Here is a 15,973-nt window from a genome sequence, read left to right as displayed (position 1 = left end):
CTATGTATCCCTGGCCTCTCTATTCTCATTCCTTAACTCAGGGAACCCATCCTGATATCCACTCTTTGCATCATGGCTGTAAGCTTGGGCTATGGTGGGGCTCACCTCTTTTGTTCCCTCTCAGGGATCACAGAGCTTTGTTGCATGATATCTAGTCTCTTAAAACCCATTGTTTCCTATTTTCTGTTTTTGGTTATTTCAAATGCAAGTAGATCCCTGGTGGTCTAGTAGTCAGGATTCGGTGCTCTCAAATGAAATACAGGACCACAATATAAACGAATATATATGGTAGACACTCTAAAAGTACTATAGAAACACTTAAAAATATCACTGAAATACTGTGCAGATATCACACTAAATAGGATGCTTTAACTATAAGCTTTACTAGAAATGATCATCAATCTAACTCTATAATTCACCTCTCCTAAGCTAATGTCTAGTATAGCCAATCTAAAAACGCTATAAAGTATGTTATACTAACTTTATCAATAATGATACCCTTTGAGGATAATATATAAGAAAAATTTTCTTATTCCGGATGAGAATATAAATATTCTTGGCATGTGACTGTCTTGACAACACTCAGGGACAATATATTTATAACCCGTTAAGGTTCATCTCTCTTGGGCAGTGAATGGGATCTTTTTCCAATGCAGAATTTTTTTTTTTCTTTTTGCCTTTTCTAGGGCTGCTCCTGCAGCACTGGAGGTTCCCAGGCTAGGGGTCTAATCAGAGCTATAGCTGCAGGCCTACGCCACAGCCACAGCAACGCCAGATCTGAGCCGTGTCTGAGACCTACGCCACAGCTCACAGCAATGCCGGATCCTAAACCCACTGAGTGAGGCCAGGGATTGAACCTGCAACCTCATGGTTCTGAGTCGGATTCGTTACACCGCACCACAACGGGAACTCCTATGCAGAAATGAATATCGAGGTTTTTGATGCCATCCCAGGACCAAGGTTAATTGTTCTGTGGGGCTCTTGGTTGGACTGTTTCAAGATTCTGAGACTCCAGTATCCTCAAATTGACTGTACCTTCTTATAAAGAGTCCAAAGGGATAAAAGCAGAGCAGTTAGACAACTTTTACTAGCCTGCCAATCACTAAGTCCCTTACTCTTAAAAGTCCAGACACACAGAAAAAGACATACTCAACTAAACTTGCCTCTGAATGTTAATCAAAGATAGTCTCACTCAAGTAACTACACTTCTGCCCATGATGTCAACCCACTCAATCTCCTGAACATCTTCTAATCCTTGAACTCCATGCTTGCTCCAAACTCTTGATAAAATCAGCAGTTTGCTCTGACCAACTTAGCTGTACCCTGCTAGAGTAAGCAACAAGTTCGGCTGTGTTTATATCAGATATTAAGTGGGGTGGCTTATCAATCTCTGAGAGTCTTACATTTGACATTCTTTCCAATAATTGCTCATTTGATTTAGGTCCTATGCTATTGTCAGCAGCTACCATTGCTTGAGCATTAATTAAGCCAGGTATTATGCCAGCTGTTTACAAACATTAAATTTGGATTACCTAATCCACTGCTTTATCTGAAAAGATAAAGCTGAATTTATTGCTTACTATTTAGTAAGGGAGAGCTCCACTAGTCAGGCATAATCTCTGGAGCAGAGTTCAACAAACTTCTTTTAAATGTCTAAGGAAGCTGCAAATACAATCTGAGCTCTTATATGAGAATACAATCTTTTTCCAGGTGTGCTGGTACCTATCAGAGAACAGTATATGTTTATTAGACAATGGGAGAGTTTTTACCATTTTCCAGGTGACTGTATTTCCAAGTATTATGTTAGACTAGACAGTTCACTAAAATAACATTTAGTTGCTATATCATCCAGTACCTCACTAAATGGTTTCTGCTAACATTTACTTAGAAAAACAGCCAAGTATCATGCAACAGTATCTCCTATAACACAATATAAATTTATTGGGTGAAAAATGGGGAAAGAGACAAAAAAGATGGGGTAGTTCTGTACTGATATCAAAGAGTTCATAAAAGCATAAACTCAGGTCCAAAATCTTCAGTCCACATCAAAGAGTTCATGTTCTGATGACTGTGGAAACAGGCCAGCCCTAGTTGCTGGGGCCAGGGAACCATGGTGAAGAAGAAGCTCCTCTGTCAAGGATATCACTTTTTCTCTAATTCAGAGTGACACTTCTTGGGCACAAGCCTAAGATTCTGTTTATTCTCCCATCGATGTAGAGCAGACTGGCTGGACATGTTATCGTGACTTTTATCTTGGTCCTGAGGGAAAGAAAACACCCCAAACTTTCAAAACTAACTGCAGATCTTGGAGCTATTTTGTCTTTATGAATATATCATTTTTTTTTTCATCAAGATAGGTGGTTCAAATCTAGACAGCTTGGGAGAAGTAGAACTTTTAAGAAAGAAATTCAGTTCACTGGTTTTCTAAGAAGTAGTTTAAAGAAATCTATAGATGAGTGGAGAGAGTAGCTGGATGAAGAGAGAACTTAGGTAATTAGAAATCTGAGAAGGGAAAAATCCAAAATTGCCTAAGACAGCAAAATATGCTACCTCTTCCAGCCACCTGTCTTCCCGGGGAAGCCTCTGCAACCGGTTTTTGGTCAGCTCAAGTTGTAGCCCATCGAACCTGCACTTAAACCAGCGGTGAGCTTCCTCCAGGTTAGCTGTTATCTAAACATACAAAGGTTATCATTAAAAAAGCAGAACAAAGAAAGAATTACAAGTTTTTGTGTATTAGTTCAAGACTTTATTTTTACACTGTGTAATTTAAAAGCTTTATTCTCCCCACAATTAGCAAATGGGTTTCATATGAGTTCAACTGGAAATTTTCTTCCTATAGTTGCCAGTTTGAGAGACTTTTTAACCTAGATGAGACTTTTTAACCTAGATATTAAATGACTCAAATCCAGACTGCATGGTTTTTGCAACTTATTTGCATAATACACATCTTACAGATGAGAGGATAATTTCTGAATGTGGAGTTAAAGAATGCATGCAAGCATGTGGTTCTTCATGCATTCGTTAATACTTCCTGGATGTGAACTGAGGTGAGAGAGGACTCAGGAGAAAGTCAAGATAGGAATAAAAGCACAAGATGGCACTGTAAATCAACACAGTAGTTCAAACCGTGTGTGTGTGTGTGTTTATTTATTTTATGGCCATAACTGTGGCATATGGAAGTTCCCAGGCCAGGGATCAAATCCGAGCCACAGCTGTGACCTACACCAAAGCTATGGCAATATTGGTTCCTAAACTACTGCACCGGACTGGGGATCGAATCCAAGCTGCTGCAGTCAGATTCTTAACCCATTGGCCACGGAGGGAAATCCCCAAACCATATTTTGAATCTGAGTTCTGTTCTCTAAGACTAAATACTTCTCCAAAAGTCCCAAAACTGTAAAGCCTAGATTTTTCTGATGTGCTTTATAATAGAATGAATTAGTAAAAACACTGGACCAACTTAGTGTAAATTGTATTCTTATTTCCTTTATCAGTGTATTTTATTCTTTAACTCCTATGCACAAACTTCCAAATTATCTTTGTTAGGCTATTAGAGGGACTGTTTGTAAGTCTGCCTTTGAAGATGATCTGGAATCAGTATTCACTTACTTGACAAATGTTTATTGAATGCCTACATGTGCCTGGCATTTTTCTAAGTATTTGAGATACTCTGATAGCTTGAAGGTAGAGCTGACAGGTTTTTCTTTTATATAAAGGTTGCTTCAAAATAGCTCTAGAACACATCCTCTAGAATAAAAAGTAAATGACTGTTTTCCCTCCTCTGATTATTTGCATCCTATGTTTTGAATCCAAGGCCTGGAAGAGTGGTGTATTTCCCTCTTGCCAGGCAAGTTTGATGAGCGCAGGGGCTTCATCTGGATTCTTCGCCCTCTGTCTCCATCACCTAGCATGGCACCTACCATGTAATAGGTCCTCAATAAATCTGTGCTACAATGTACTTGTCCCATATTAACCAGGGTACAGTATGGGTACAAAATAGTGAGATAAGAAAATAGAGCCCCCCTTGTCATTTAACTTTTTGAAAGCTACACAGCTAAAATGTTTTCCAGGTGTGTCTGTGTAGCCTGATGACAGAGACACACTCTCTCCTCTCCGCAAAACCAAACCCCACTTTTCTCCAGCACGCTTGATCAAAAGTGGAGGGAAAGATGCTTGAGACGGCATTGAGCACCACGTCCCTCCTATATGACCAGTAAGACGGGAGCTGACATTTACTCAAACTTACTCTGAGCTACCTAGCTGCCTATCAGATTAACAGTAGTAGGCAGTGACTTCCTGACTATTATGGATGTGGTAACTGATACGTCAAAGAAGGTAAATGTAACTTCTTTAAGGGCACAGTAAGTGTCGCAGTTGGCAAACTCACGTCTGTCAGAGTCCAAACTCCTTCTAGTATACCATTCTGACATTCACAGTGTCATGTAATTTAATGGCTATAAAAGGGCCAAATTGGCAGCAATGTCATGATGATATTAGCCTAAGAATCTCTCCCTCTATCCCAATAAGTTGTATTGGAATATAGGCAATTCGCAATGCTGTGCTAGGTTCAGGTGTATAGCAAAGCGAATCAGCCATACATATATATCCATTCTTTTTCAGATTCCTTCCCCATACACGTCATCACAGAGTACTGAATAGAATTCCCCGAGTTAACAGCAGGTCCCTGTTACTGATGGATTTGTATAGAGTAGTGTGTATATGTCAATCCCAACCTCCCAATTCATCCCTCTCCCCAAAGTCTCCCTTTTGGTAACCATAAGTTTGGTTTCAAAATCTGAGTCTGTTTCTATTTGTAAATAAGTTCCATTTGTATCCTTTTTATTAGATTCCACATATTAGTGATCTCATCTGATATTTATCTTTGTCTGACTTACTTCACTTACTGTGATAATTGCTAGGTCCATCCATGTTGCTGCAAATGGCATTATTTCATTCTTTTTAATGGCTGAGTAATATTCCATTATATATATGTACCATATCTCCTTTACCCATTCTTCTGTTAATGGATATTATGGATGCTTTCATATCTAAGCTATTGTAAATAATACAGCAGTGAACACTGTGGTGCATGTATCCTTTAGAGTATGGTTTCCTCCAGGTATATGTCTAGGAGTGGGATTGCTGGATCGTATGGTACTTCTATTTTTAGCAATTTCCAAACTGTTCTCCACAGTGGTTGTACCAACTTATATTCCCACCAGCAGTGTAGGAGGGGAGGGTTCTCTGCACCTTCTCCAGCATTTGTTTGTAGAGTTTTTGTTGACAGTTACTCTGACTAGTGTGGGGTGATATTACTGTTGTTTTGATTTGCATCTAATAATTAGTGATTTTGAGCATCTTTTCATGTGCTTTTTTTGCCATCTGTACATCTTTGGAGAAATGTCTATTTAGATATTCTGATCATTTTTGATTGGGTTGTTTGGTTTTTTGATATAAAGTTGTAACAGATGTTTGTATATTTTGGAGATTAATCCCTTGTCCATCACTTCATCTGGAAAAATTTTTTACATTCTGTGGGTTGTCTTTTCATTATCTTAATGGTTTCTTTTGCTGTGTAAAAGCTTTTAATTAGGTCCCATTTGTTTATTTTTGTTTTTATTTTCATTACTCTGGGAGGTGCCTCTAAAAAGATATTGCTGACATTTATGTCAAAGAAGATTCTGCCTATATTCCTCTAAGAGTTTTATAGGATCTGGATTACACTTAGGTCTTTAATCAATTTTCAGTTTATTTTTGTGCATGGTGTAAATGAATGTTCTAATTTTCTTTTACATGGAGCTGTCCAGTTTTCCCAGCACCATTGACTGAAGAGGTTGTCTTTTCTTCACGGTATATATTCTTGTCTCCTTTGCTGTAGATTAATTGACCATAAGTGTGTGGGTTTATTTCTGGGCTTTTTATCCTGTTCCACTGATCTCTATATGTTTTTGTGCCAGTACCATACTGTTTTGATGACTATAGCTTTATAGTAAAGTCTGAAGTCAGGGAGCCTGATTTCTCCAGCTCTGTTTTTCTTTCTCAGGATTGCTTTGGCTATTTGGGGTCTTTTGTGATTCAATACAAATTAAAAATTTTTTTGCTCCAGTTCTGTGAAAAATGCCACTGGTAGTTTGATGGAGATCACTGAATCTGTAGATTGCCTTGGGTAGTAGAGTCATGGTACTTCTTTCCATCTGTTTGTGTCATCTTTAAATTCCTTCATCAGTGTCTTATAGTTTTCAAAGTACTCACTTGTCATTAGTGTATAGGAGTGCAAGACATTTCTGTATATTAATTTTGTATCCTGCAACTTTATAGAATTTACTGATGAGCTCTAGTTGTTTTCTGGTAGCATCTTTAGGATTTTCTATGTATAGTATCGTGTCATTTTCAAACAGAGACAGTTTTACTTCTTTTCCAACTGGAATTCCGTTTCTTTTTCTTTTGATTCCTGTGGCTAGGACTTCTAAAATTATGTTGAAGAAAAGTGGTGAGAGTGGAGCTCCCATTATGATGTGATGGGACTACTGGCAGCATCTTGGGAGCATGGGGATGTGAGTTTGATCCCCAGCCCAGTACAGTGGGTTAAGGATCCGGGGTTGCTGCAGCTTTGGCTTAGGTCAAGACTGTGGCTCGGATCTGATCCCTGGCTTGGGAGCTCCATGTGCCATGGGGTGAGCAAAAAAGGAAAAAAAAAAAAGTGGTGAAAGTGGGCATTGTCTTCTGATTTTTGCAGAAATGCTTTCAGCTTTTCACCATAAGAAATGATATTAGCTGTGGGTGTGTTATATATGGTGTTTATTATTTTGAGGTAGGTTCCTTCTACTATGTACTTTCTGGAGTTTTTTTTTTTTAAATCAAAAATGGCTGTTGAATTTTGTCAAAAGATGTTTCTGCATCTATTGAGACGATCATATAGTTTTTCATTTTGTGAATGTGGTGTATACGATTGATTTGCATATACTGAAGAATCCCTGCATCCCTGGGATAAATCCCTCCTGATCATGGTGTATGACCCTTTTAAGGTACTGTTGGATTCAGTTTGCTACCATTTTGTTGACGATTTTTGCATTTATATTCATCAGTGCTTACTGGCCTGTAATTTTCTTTTTTTTTGTGGTTCTTTGGTTTTGGTATTAGGTTTATGGTGGTCTCATAGAGTGAGCTTGGGAGTGTTCCTTCCTCTGCAAGGTTTTGGAAGAGTTTTGAATGGACAGGTGTTAACTCTTCTCAAAAAGTTTGACAGGAGTTCCCATCATGGCGCAGTGGTTAACGAATCCGACTAGGAACCATAAGATTGTGGATTTGATCCCTGGCCTTCCTCAGTGGGTTAAGGATCCGACATTGCCGTGAGCTGTGGTGTAGGTCGTAGATGCGGCTCAGATCCCGCTGTTGCCGTGGCTCTGGGGTAGGCTGGCGTCTACAGCTCCGATTAGATCCCTAGCCTGGGAACCTCCATATGCCACAGGAGTGGCCCAAGAAATGGCAAAAAGACCAAAAAAAAAAAAAAAAATAGAATTATCTGTGAAGCTTTCTGGTCCTGGAATTGTTTTTTTGTTCTCAAATTGTTTCAATTTGAGAACTTGTGATTGGTCTATTCATATTTTCTATTTTTTCCTGGTCAGTCTTGGAAGGTTGTACCTTTTTAAGAATTTATATATTTCCTCTAGGTTGTCCATTTTATTGGCATATAGTTGCTTGCAGTAGTCTCTAACAATCCTTTGTATGTGTGTTATCAGTTGTAATTTATCCTTTTTCATTTCTAATTTTGATTTCAGCCCCCTCTTTTTTTCTTGATAAGTCTGAAAAGGTTTACCAATTTTGTTTATCTTTTCAAAGTACCAGCTTTTATCTTTTCCATTGTTTTCATAATCTCTAGCTCATTTATTTCTGCTGTGTTTTGATTTCTTTTCTTCTACTCACTTTGGGTTTTGTTTGTTCTTCTCTAGTTGCTTTAGGTGCTTATTTAGGATTTTTCTTATTTCCTGAGGTGAGACTGTATTGCTATAATCTTCCCTTTGAGAAATGCTTTTGCTGCATCCTATAGGTATTGGATTATCATGTCTTCAATGTCATTTGTCTCTAGGTATTTTCTGATTTCCTCTTTGATTTCTTCAGGGATCCATTAGTTGTATAGTAATATACTGTTTTGCCTCCACGTTTGTTTTGTGCAGTTTTTTTTTTTTTTTTTCCCCTGGTGGTTGACTTCTAGTCATAGCATTGTGGTTGGAAAAAAATGCTTGATCTGATTTCAGCTTTCTTAAATTTACTGAGGTTGATTTGTGGCCTAAGATGTGATCTACCATAGAGAATGTTCTATGTGCACTTGAGAAGAAAGTGTAGTCTGTGCTTTCAAATGAAATGTTCTATAAATATCAATTAAATCTATCTAGTCGTTTAAGGCCTCTGTTTACCAATTTTCTGTCCAGATGATCTGTCCATTGCTGAAAGTATGTGTTAAAGTTCCCCACTCATATCGTGTTATTGTCAATTTCTTCTTTTGTGGCTGTAAGCCATTGCCTTACATGTTGAGGTGTACCTATGTTGGGAGCATATATAATTGTTATCTTCTTCTTGGATTGGTCCTAATGTAGTGCCCATGTCTCTGGTAACTCCATTTCAAAGTCTGATATGAATATTGCTACTCCAGCTTTCTTGTGATTTCCATTTGCATGGAATATCTTCTTCTATCCCCTCAATTTCAGTCTGTATCTGTCCCTAGGTCTGAAGTGGGTCTCCTGTAGACAACATATATACAAGTCTTGTTTTTGAATCTATTCAGCCAGTCTATGTCTTTTGAGCATTTAATCATTTACATTCAACGTAATTATCAATATGTATGTATTTATTGCTGTTTTCTTAATTATTTTGGATTTGTTATTATTGGTCCTATCTCTTCCTATCTTCTTTTGTTCACTTGTAATTTGTTGACTATCTTAAGTGTTATATGTGAGTCACTTTTTCTTTCTTTTTTTGTTTTTAATTTAGAGCTTCACCTGCAGCATATTCTAGGGGTTCTCAGTCTAGGGGTTGAATTGAAGCTGCAGCTGCTGGTCTACACCACAGCAATGCCTCAACCAAACCACGTCTGCAACCAACACTGCAGCTCATGGCAATGCTGATTCTTTAAGCTACTGAGTGAGTCCAGGGATCGAACCTGCATCCTAATGGATACTAGTCAGCTTCTTAACCCACTGAGCCACAATGAGAACTCTACTTTTGTCTATTGTAGTTTTTTGTTTGTTGTTCCCACGAGGTTTTGATATAGCATTCTATATACATATACAAAATTGTTTTAAGTTGCTAGTCTCTTAATTTTGAATGCATTTTCAATATTCTTCATTCATCTTCTTCTCTTGTCACAATTTCTGGTTTTGCTATTATATTTGTCTGTGGATGATTTCCTACTTTTATGTTTCAACCTAGAAGAGTTCCTTTAGCATTTGCTGTAAAGCTGGTTTGGTGATGCTGAATTCTTTTAGCTTTTGCTTGTTTGTAAAGCTTTTGATTTCTCTGTTGAATCTCAATGAAAGCCTTGCTGGGTTAGAGTATTGTGGGTTGGAGGTTTTTTCCTTTTCATCACTTCAAGTATATTGTGCCACTCCCTCAGCAGAGTTTCTTCTGAAAAAGAGCTGATAACCTTATGGGGGGTTCCTGTATATGTTATTTGTTGCTTTAAATTTTTTTTTTTTTTTGCTTTTGAGGGCCGCATATGGAGCTTCCCTGGCTACAGGTTGAATTGAAGCTACAGCTGCTGGCCTACACCACAGCCACAGCAAAGCGGGATCCAAGCTGTGTCTGCGACTTACACCACAGTTCACAGCAATGCTGGATCCTTAACCCACTGAGCAAGGCCATGGATTGAACCCACAACTTCATGGTTACTAGTTGGATTCATTTCTGCTACGCCACAATGGGAACTCCTAAATATTTTTTATTTGTATTTAATTTTTGTCAGTTTGATTAGTATGTATTCTGGCATGTTCCTCCTTGAGTTTATCCTGTATGGTAACTCTCCATGCTTCCTCAGCTTGAGTATTTCCTTTCCCATATTAGGTAAATTTTTGCCTATAATCTCTTCAAATATTTTCTCAGCTCCCCTCCCCCGACTTCTTTTGGGATCTCTATGATGTAAATGTTGCTATGTTTAATGTTGTCCCATAAGTCTTTTAGACTGCCCTCATTTCTTTTCATTCTTTCTTCTTCTCCAGTAGTGATTTTCATCACTTTGTCTTCCACCTCATTAATTCGTTCTTCTGGCTCAGTTATTCTGTTGATTCCTTCTAGTGTAGTTTTCATTTCAGATATTATCTTATTCATCTTTGTTTGCTCTTTAAACATTTCTTGTAACTTCTTGATCTGTGCATTCATTTTTTTTTTTTCTGAGATCTCTATTTATCCTTACTGTCTTTACTCTAAAAGTCTTTTCCAGGTAGATTGCCTATATCCTCTTTATTTAGTTGTTTTTGTGGGTTATCTTGTTCCTCTGTCTGAACTTATTTCTCTGTCATCTCATTTTTTCTAACTTTCTATGTTTGCGGTCTCTTCTCCTCAGCCTACAGTGTTTTAGTTCCTCTAGTTTCTGGTGTCTACCATCTGGTGGTTAGGATTAGCCCAGGGGCTTGCAAAGGCTTCCTGTTTGGAGAGGAGAGATTCCCACTGGGGTAGGTGGAGCTAGCTTTTGTCCCTCTGATGGTCTGAGCTGCATGAAGGGGTGTGTTTAGAGATGGTTATTGACTCAGTATGACTTTTTTCAGTTTGTCACTCTTTCCTCAGCATATACTGACCTTTATCCCCTTGTCAGGAGGTGTGACTGATGTTGTGGTGACCCAAGCCTGTGCTGGATTTTGAGTGGGGCCTCGTGTTTGCTCTGTGGTTATCACTATAAGAGGCAGGGAGAATCTCTGTTTTCTTATCTGGATAATGAGGGGTGGTTATGGTAGACTAATAATGTCAAAGATCTCTTCCAGCTCTAAAAATGTATGATTTTTAAATACCTTCAAAAAAGGCCAACTTAAGTAAGATATTTGAACTGAGAAATCAAATTCACGAATTAATAAGACCTACATTTGTAGTTACCGATGAACAAAGAATTTCCACCTTTTTTAGTTACTGTCAAACAACAATGTACTAAAAACCACACACATGCTGGTTTTCCCTTCCTGTATTTAGTGGTGGGACTTGGATGTCAGGCTTAATCAGTATCTCAGCATACTCTGATCTCTCTTCAAGACACAGAATCTTAAAACTATCTGTTCTTTATAACAGAGGCTATACTGAGTAAGTTACTGGTTCTTGCCCTTTGCACTCCTGACAACCATGTTGATGAAGGATTTTACACTGACTTGTATTTCAAGGATGTTGTGTCTAATGAAGCTTGTCTAAGTTTTCATGTCTATGGGTTGGGCTTACCTGTTCTGATTCCACACTGGCTTCTTTCAGTTTATTCTCTGTTGCCTCTTTACATTTCTTCAGGTGTCTGACAGTTTCTTCCAATTCCTGAATATATGACACAAAAGATTTTTACAAACTCCCAGTGTACCATATATGGAACAAAACCTTCAAATTTGTAATAGATGAGCAGCTAAATTATGAATATGATGGGATACTTTCTAACTCCAGGTGCTACCAGAATACAAGATAAAAATGGTTATTTTCAGTTTAACCTATAGTATACATATGTATATATGATTACGAATTTTGATTTCAATGTATGGATTTGCCTGAGAAAAAGCGATTTAACGTCTCTTTTAGAATTTGGAGAATACTTTTTTCTTTTTTCTTAATAATCTTTTTATTTTTTCTCATTATAGTTGGTTTATAGTGTTCTGTTGATTTTCTACTGTACAAGTCCTTGCTGCTGTTGGGAGAATATTTTTTGTAGCATACAATCTGTTGGAAGGTAAGAGCTTGATGATCTCTCTCTCTCTCTTTTTTTTTTTTGTCTTTCTATAGCTGCACCTACAGCATATGGAGGTTCCCAGACTAGAGGTCACATCGGAGCTGTAGCTGCCAGCCTACACCACAGCCACAGCAATGTGGCATCCGAGCTGAGTCTGCAACCTACGCCACAGCTCAGAGTAATACTGGATCCTTAACCCACTGAGCGAGGCCAGGGATCAAACCCGCATCCTCACGGATACTAATCGGGTTCGTTAACCACTGAGCCACCACGGGAACTCCAAGAGCTTGATAATCTCTTGAAGTCCCTTTTCAGAAATAAAATGTGCTTTTCATTTGGTTGGGAAAAACTAAAAGTCCTATAACAGCAGCAGATATATCTGAACTTGGACCAACCAAGGGGTATAAAGTTCCTGAAAGACTATTCAGAAGTCTTACTTAGTAACTAGTACTTGCATTTGTGAGCTTTAGCTATTCTTTAAAAATTAGTATCTTTTTTTTATTAAGTTGAGAGTGAAGATGGAATGCCATGTTCATAGCTACAGATTTCTTAGATATGATTCTAAGGACTTAGCTAAGATGTACAACTTGTAAATTTGTTTTCTTCTATAGAATCTTGAAAATCCAGGTGCCCTTATGCTGGGTTTTGCACATGGCATGTCGATAATTTTGGAGATGAATCTTAGGAAACCTTTTACCTGGCACCGATGCTCCAGCTCTTGCCTTACTTTCCGCTCTAGTTCAAGTCGTAGCTCTTGCTGTTTATTCCGTGCTGAGGTATCGTATTGGCTCTTGGCCAACAACTGCATCTCCTTCTGTAGGTTAGTCATTTCAGATACAAATTTCTGGATACTCAGTGACTGGTAAGGCACAAAGAGGGAGACAGTTGGTGAGCCTGTCTAAGTTTGAGATTTTATGGGAGTGCTAATAAGATTGTGGGGAAATCATCTACCTGTTCATAGTTTTTTTTCTGATATTGATCCTTAATTAGCTCCATTTGCCTCAATTCTGTTTCTATTTGCTGAAAGTAAATGTGGAAATAATATAAAAGATGATCAGTAGGAAAACTGGCTTTCTCTTTTTGCTTATAGGATGACAGAAAGAATGCCACATGAGACCCACAGTTATCATTCCCTGCTGGGCTCTCCTTCCCATCCAGCCCACTGACCCTGAAAGAGCAAAGTCTTCTACAATCACTGTGGAAGAGAGAGTTGGAAAGCCAGAATGTGATGCTGGCAGCTAATGAGAAACCAAACACTGACACAGCAGTATCTCTGCTGGCAAAATGAGAGCTTCCCTCCACCCCAAGGCAATCTGCCCACTTCCCAGATGTAGCTGTAATTCCTAGAGAACACATGGTGGTGCTCTGAAACCATCTTCCCTGGACACCATGCCTGCTTGGATCCTCATCAGATATTAAGGAGGTGAGGGGAGACTTAGAGATCTTCATACAACCTTCATCCTCTCCATATTTTGAACATTATTCGCCTTAGCTGACAAGTGGAGCTTAATTTGGGCCTTTTGATTCTTTATTTTCTCCTTGCTGCTGTTCAGCATCTTTTCTAGCTCTGTGAGTTTCTGCCGCAGCTCTCGGTTGGTTCGGGATACTTCCACGGATCTGAAGTTGGCTTCATCAAGGGCTTTCTTCAGCTGTGGGTCACAAAAGGAAGATAAGAACGTTTTTACCTTCCATTCTTGCTTACCTTTAAGCAGTAAGGGAAGATGCTTATGTTAGGCTGTGTCTATATTTTGTTTTCTTTGGACCTTTCTTTTAAAAAGGAGAGTAAGTGAAGCTGTAATAATAAGTAGATTTGTGGAGAAACACAGTGATTTTCATAGGTTAACACTAAAGAGCACAATCTTTCTTAGAACAGATAAACAATGTAAATATGTATGTTCATCATTTGCTTTTTAAGACCACAGCTTTGCAGTCAGACAGACATTAAGTTCAAATCTCAGCTTTACTGCTTTACTAGTCAAATAATTTTGGATAATTAACTTTCCTAAGCTTCTGGTTCATCATTGGGAAAGTGTGTGAATAGCCTACCTCATAAGATTTTTAAAAATTAAACAACATAAGGCAGAGAAAGAATGTAGAGCCTGGCACATACTAACTGCTCAGTGTTCATTACTATATTTTAAAGCTTTTTTTTTTTTTTAAAGCTTAGGCTTTTCTCTTGCTATCAATTGCGACTTCACATCTGGAGAAGTGAAAATAAGTGATCACGGTAGTTTATGTAAATACCTGTCAGTTACTGACCTTGGCTGCATGCATTTTTATAATGTTGCTTTTTTTCTATTGAGGTATAATTGATTTAAAATATATTAGTTTCAGGTGTATAATATACTGATTCAAAATTTTTATAAATTATACTTCATTTATAGTTATTATAAAATATTGGCTCTATTTCCTGGGCTGTACAATAGATCCTTGTAGCTTTACAAAGTAGTTTGTACTACTTATCAATTTTTTTTAATTGTTATTTCCCCAATACAATTTTTTTTCCTACTGTACAGCATGGTGACCCAGTTACACATACATGTACACATTCTATTTTCTCACAGTATCATGCTCCATCACAAGTAACTAGACATAGTTCCCAGTGCTACACAGCAGGATCTCATTGCTAATGATGTTTGTTTTTAGAAATTTTAATAAACTTGCCTAGCAGAAAAATAATATAGTGATTACTGTTAAAAACAAGACAACAGGCCCAAAATGAAGTCACTTATGCTAAGCTCTATGTCAGCAAACTGAGACATAATTACAGTTTTGGCCTCTTAAAATGGACCAGTCAGTCAGAAATTGCCTGATCAGCATTAGTTGGGTTACCTGCCTGATAGACACTTGCCATTCCCTAAAGGAAGTAACTCTGCAATAACCAATCTACTTTTTTGCCTAGTATAACTTCCTTGTTCCTGCTTCCCTCTGCCTATAAAAACCTTTCATTTTGTACAGCTCCTTGGAGCACCTTAATATCTGCAATCACTCGCATACTGCCTGATTCAAATTGACTTTGCTCAAATAAACTCTTAAAAGATGAAAATTTTAATTAGCTGCAGTTTAACAGTTCTGGTGTCAAAGGAGGGAACCTAAGGAGACCCTGATGGCTCCCAGGAGCAAAAAGCAACTGGGCAAAGGTACCCATTGAGCCCATTGAGGCCATGGAGTAGGAGTCTCAGCTATACAGTTGCCATAAAGGGAGAGGAAAAATGATTTTTCCCTTCCATGATTTTTGGAGACCAGAGTACGACCTGCTGGGACACTACACTTTCTCCAAAGCCTGAACATGGGATCCTGGGAAAACTGGCAGAAGCCGGTAAAGGCTGAGAATTCTTACCAAAGGCAGCTTTCCCAAAGTGGTTGGGAAAGGTAAAACTTTACACTGTTCTTTCCTTCTCAAATGTGGATTGTCTCTCCCAGGGACAGCTACTGCCCCCTTATTTGTCTCATCTTGCCCCCTGACAACCTGACTTGGCAACTGCCAGCATGGGGGCCCTAGAAATATCGGTTCTACCCCATTTGTGGTTAGACATGGCTGGCAGAAACTGTGGGTTGCACTGCAGCCAGGCTCCAACTGTCACCAGCTTTCAGGAGAAATGTTAAGTTTTTTTTCAGTTATCTTTGGGAGTGGCTCTGGATCTTGGGAGGGTACTATCTTTTATACCCTCTTTGGGGATACCTCTTGCATCTGTGGAGCTATTCAGTACTTCCGGGGGTATTTACTGTGTGTCCTGGTTGAAACCTGACAAGATATTCTAAAGAACTTTTTTTTTTTTAAATAGTGCTATGGTCAAATTGAGGCTGGCCAAATTGGAAAGTGATATTCAGTACCTGATAGGAACTGTATTTTAGGCTTTTTCCCTTAAGCTAAAATGATACTATATACCCAAGGGGGAAAGAAAACAGTCCAAAAACACACTGCTCTCAATGTAAACATAGGAATCTTTTTTTTTTTTTTTTTTTTTTTTTTTTGGCAGTGGTATGCAGGGTCTTTATGGGGGATATCAGTTCCTAGACTAGGGACTGAACCTGGGCCCCAGCAGTGAAAGTGCTGAGTCCTAACCACTA

The 15,973-nt window shown here is 38.4% G+C and overlaps 1 protein-coding gene across 18 annotated transcripts in view; it reads right to left on the bottom strand.

Moving 5' to 3' along the window:
• CCDC150 (coiled-coil domain containing 150) overlaps window positions 1,919-15,973 on the bottom strand; it is a 95,186-nt gene continuing 81,131 nt past the window's right edge. For 17 of the 18 annotated variants that reach the window (XM_021074914.1, XM_021074911.1, XM_021074920.1 and 14 more), the window contains 6 exons: window positions 13,357-13,551; window positions 12,854-12,922; window positions 12,600-12,761; window positions 11,413-11,499; window positions 2,551-2,670; window positions 1,921-2,259 (listed from right to left, as the gene is read on the bottom strand). In XM_021074914.1, the coding sequence (XP_020930573.1) occupies window positions 2,143-2,259; window positions 2,551-2,670; window positions 11,413-11,499; window positions 12,600-12,761; window positions 12,854-12,922; window positions 13,357-13,551 (750 nt within the window). In that variant the 3' untranslated portion in view covers window positions 1,921-2,142. Of the gene's footprint in view, window positions 2,260-2,550; window positions 2,671-11,412; window positions 11,500-12,599; window positions 12,762-12,853; window positions 12,923-13,356; window positions 13,552-15,973 lie in introns of all 18 variants that reach the window. The other variant, XM_021074909.1, reaches the window with a different exon arrangement.

Source organism: Sus scrofa, chromosome 15 (assembly GCF_000003025.6).
Source record: "Sus scrofa isolate TJ Tabasco breed Duroc chromosome 15, Sscrofa11.1, whole genome shotgun sequence".
Taxonomy (NCBI): Eukaryota; Metazoa; Chordata; class Mammalia; order Artiodactyla; family Suidae; genus Sus; species Sus scrofa.
This window is presented reverse-complemented; position numbering and strand designations above follow the sequence as displayed.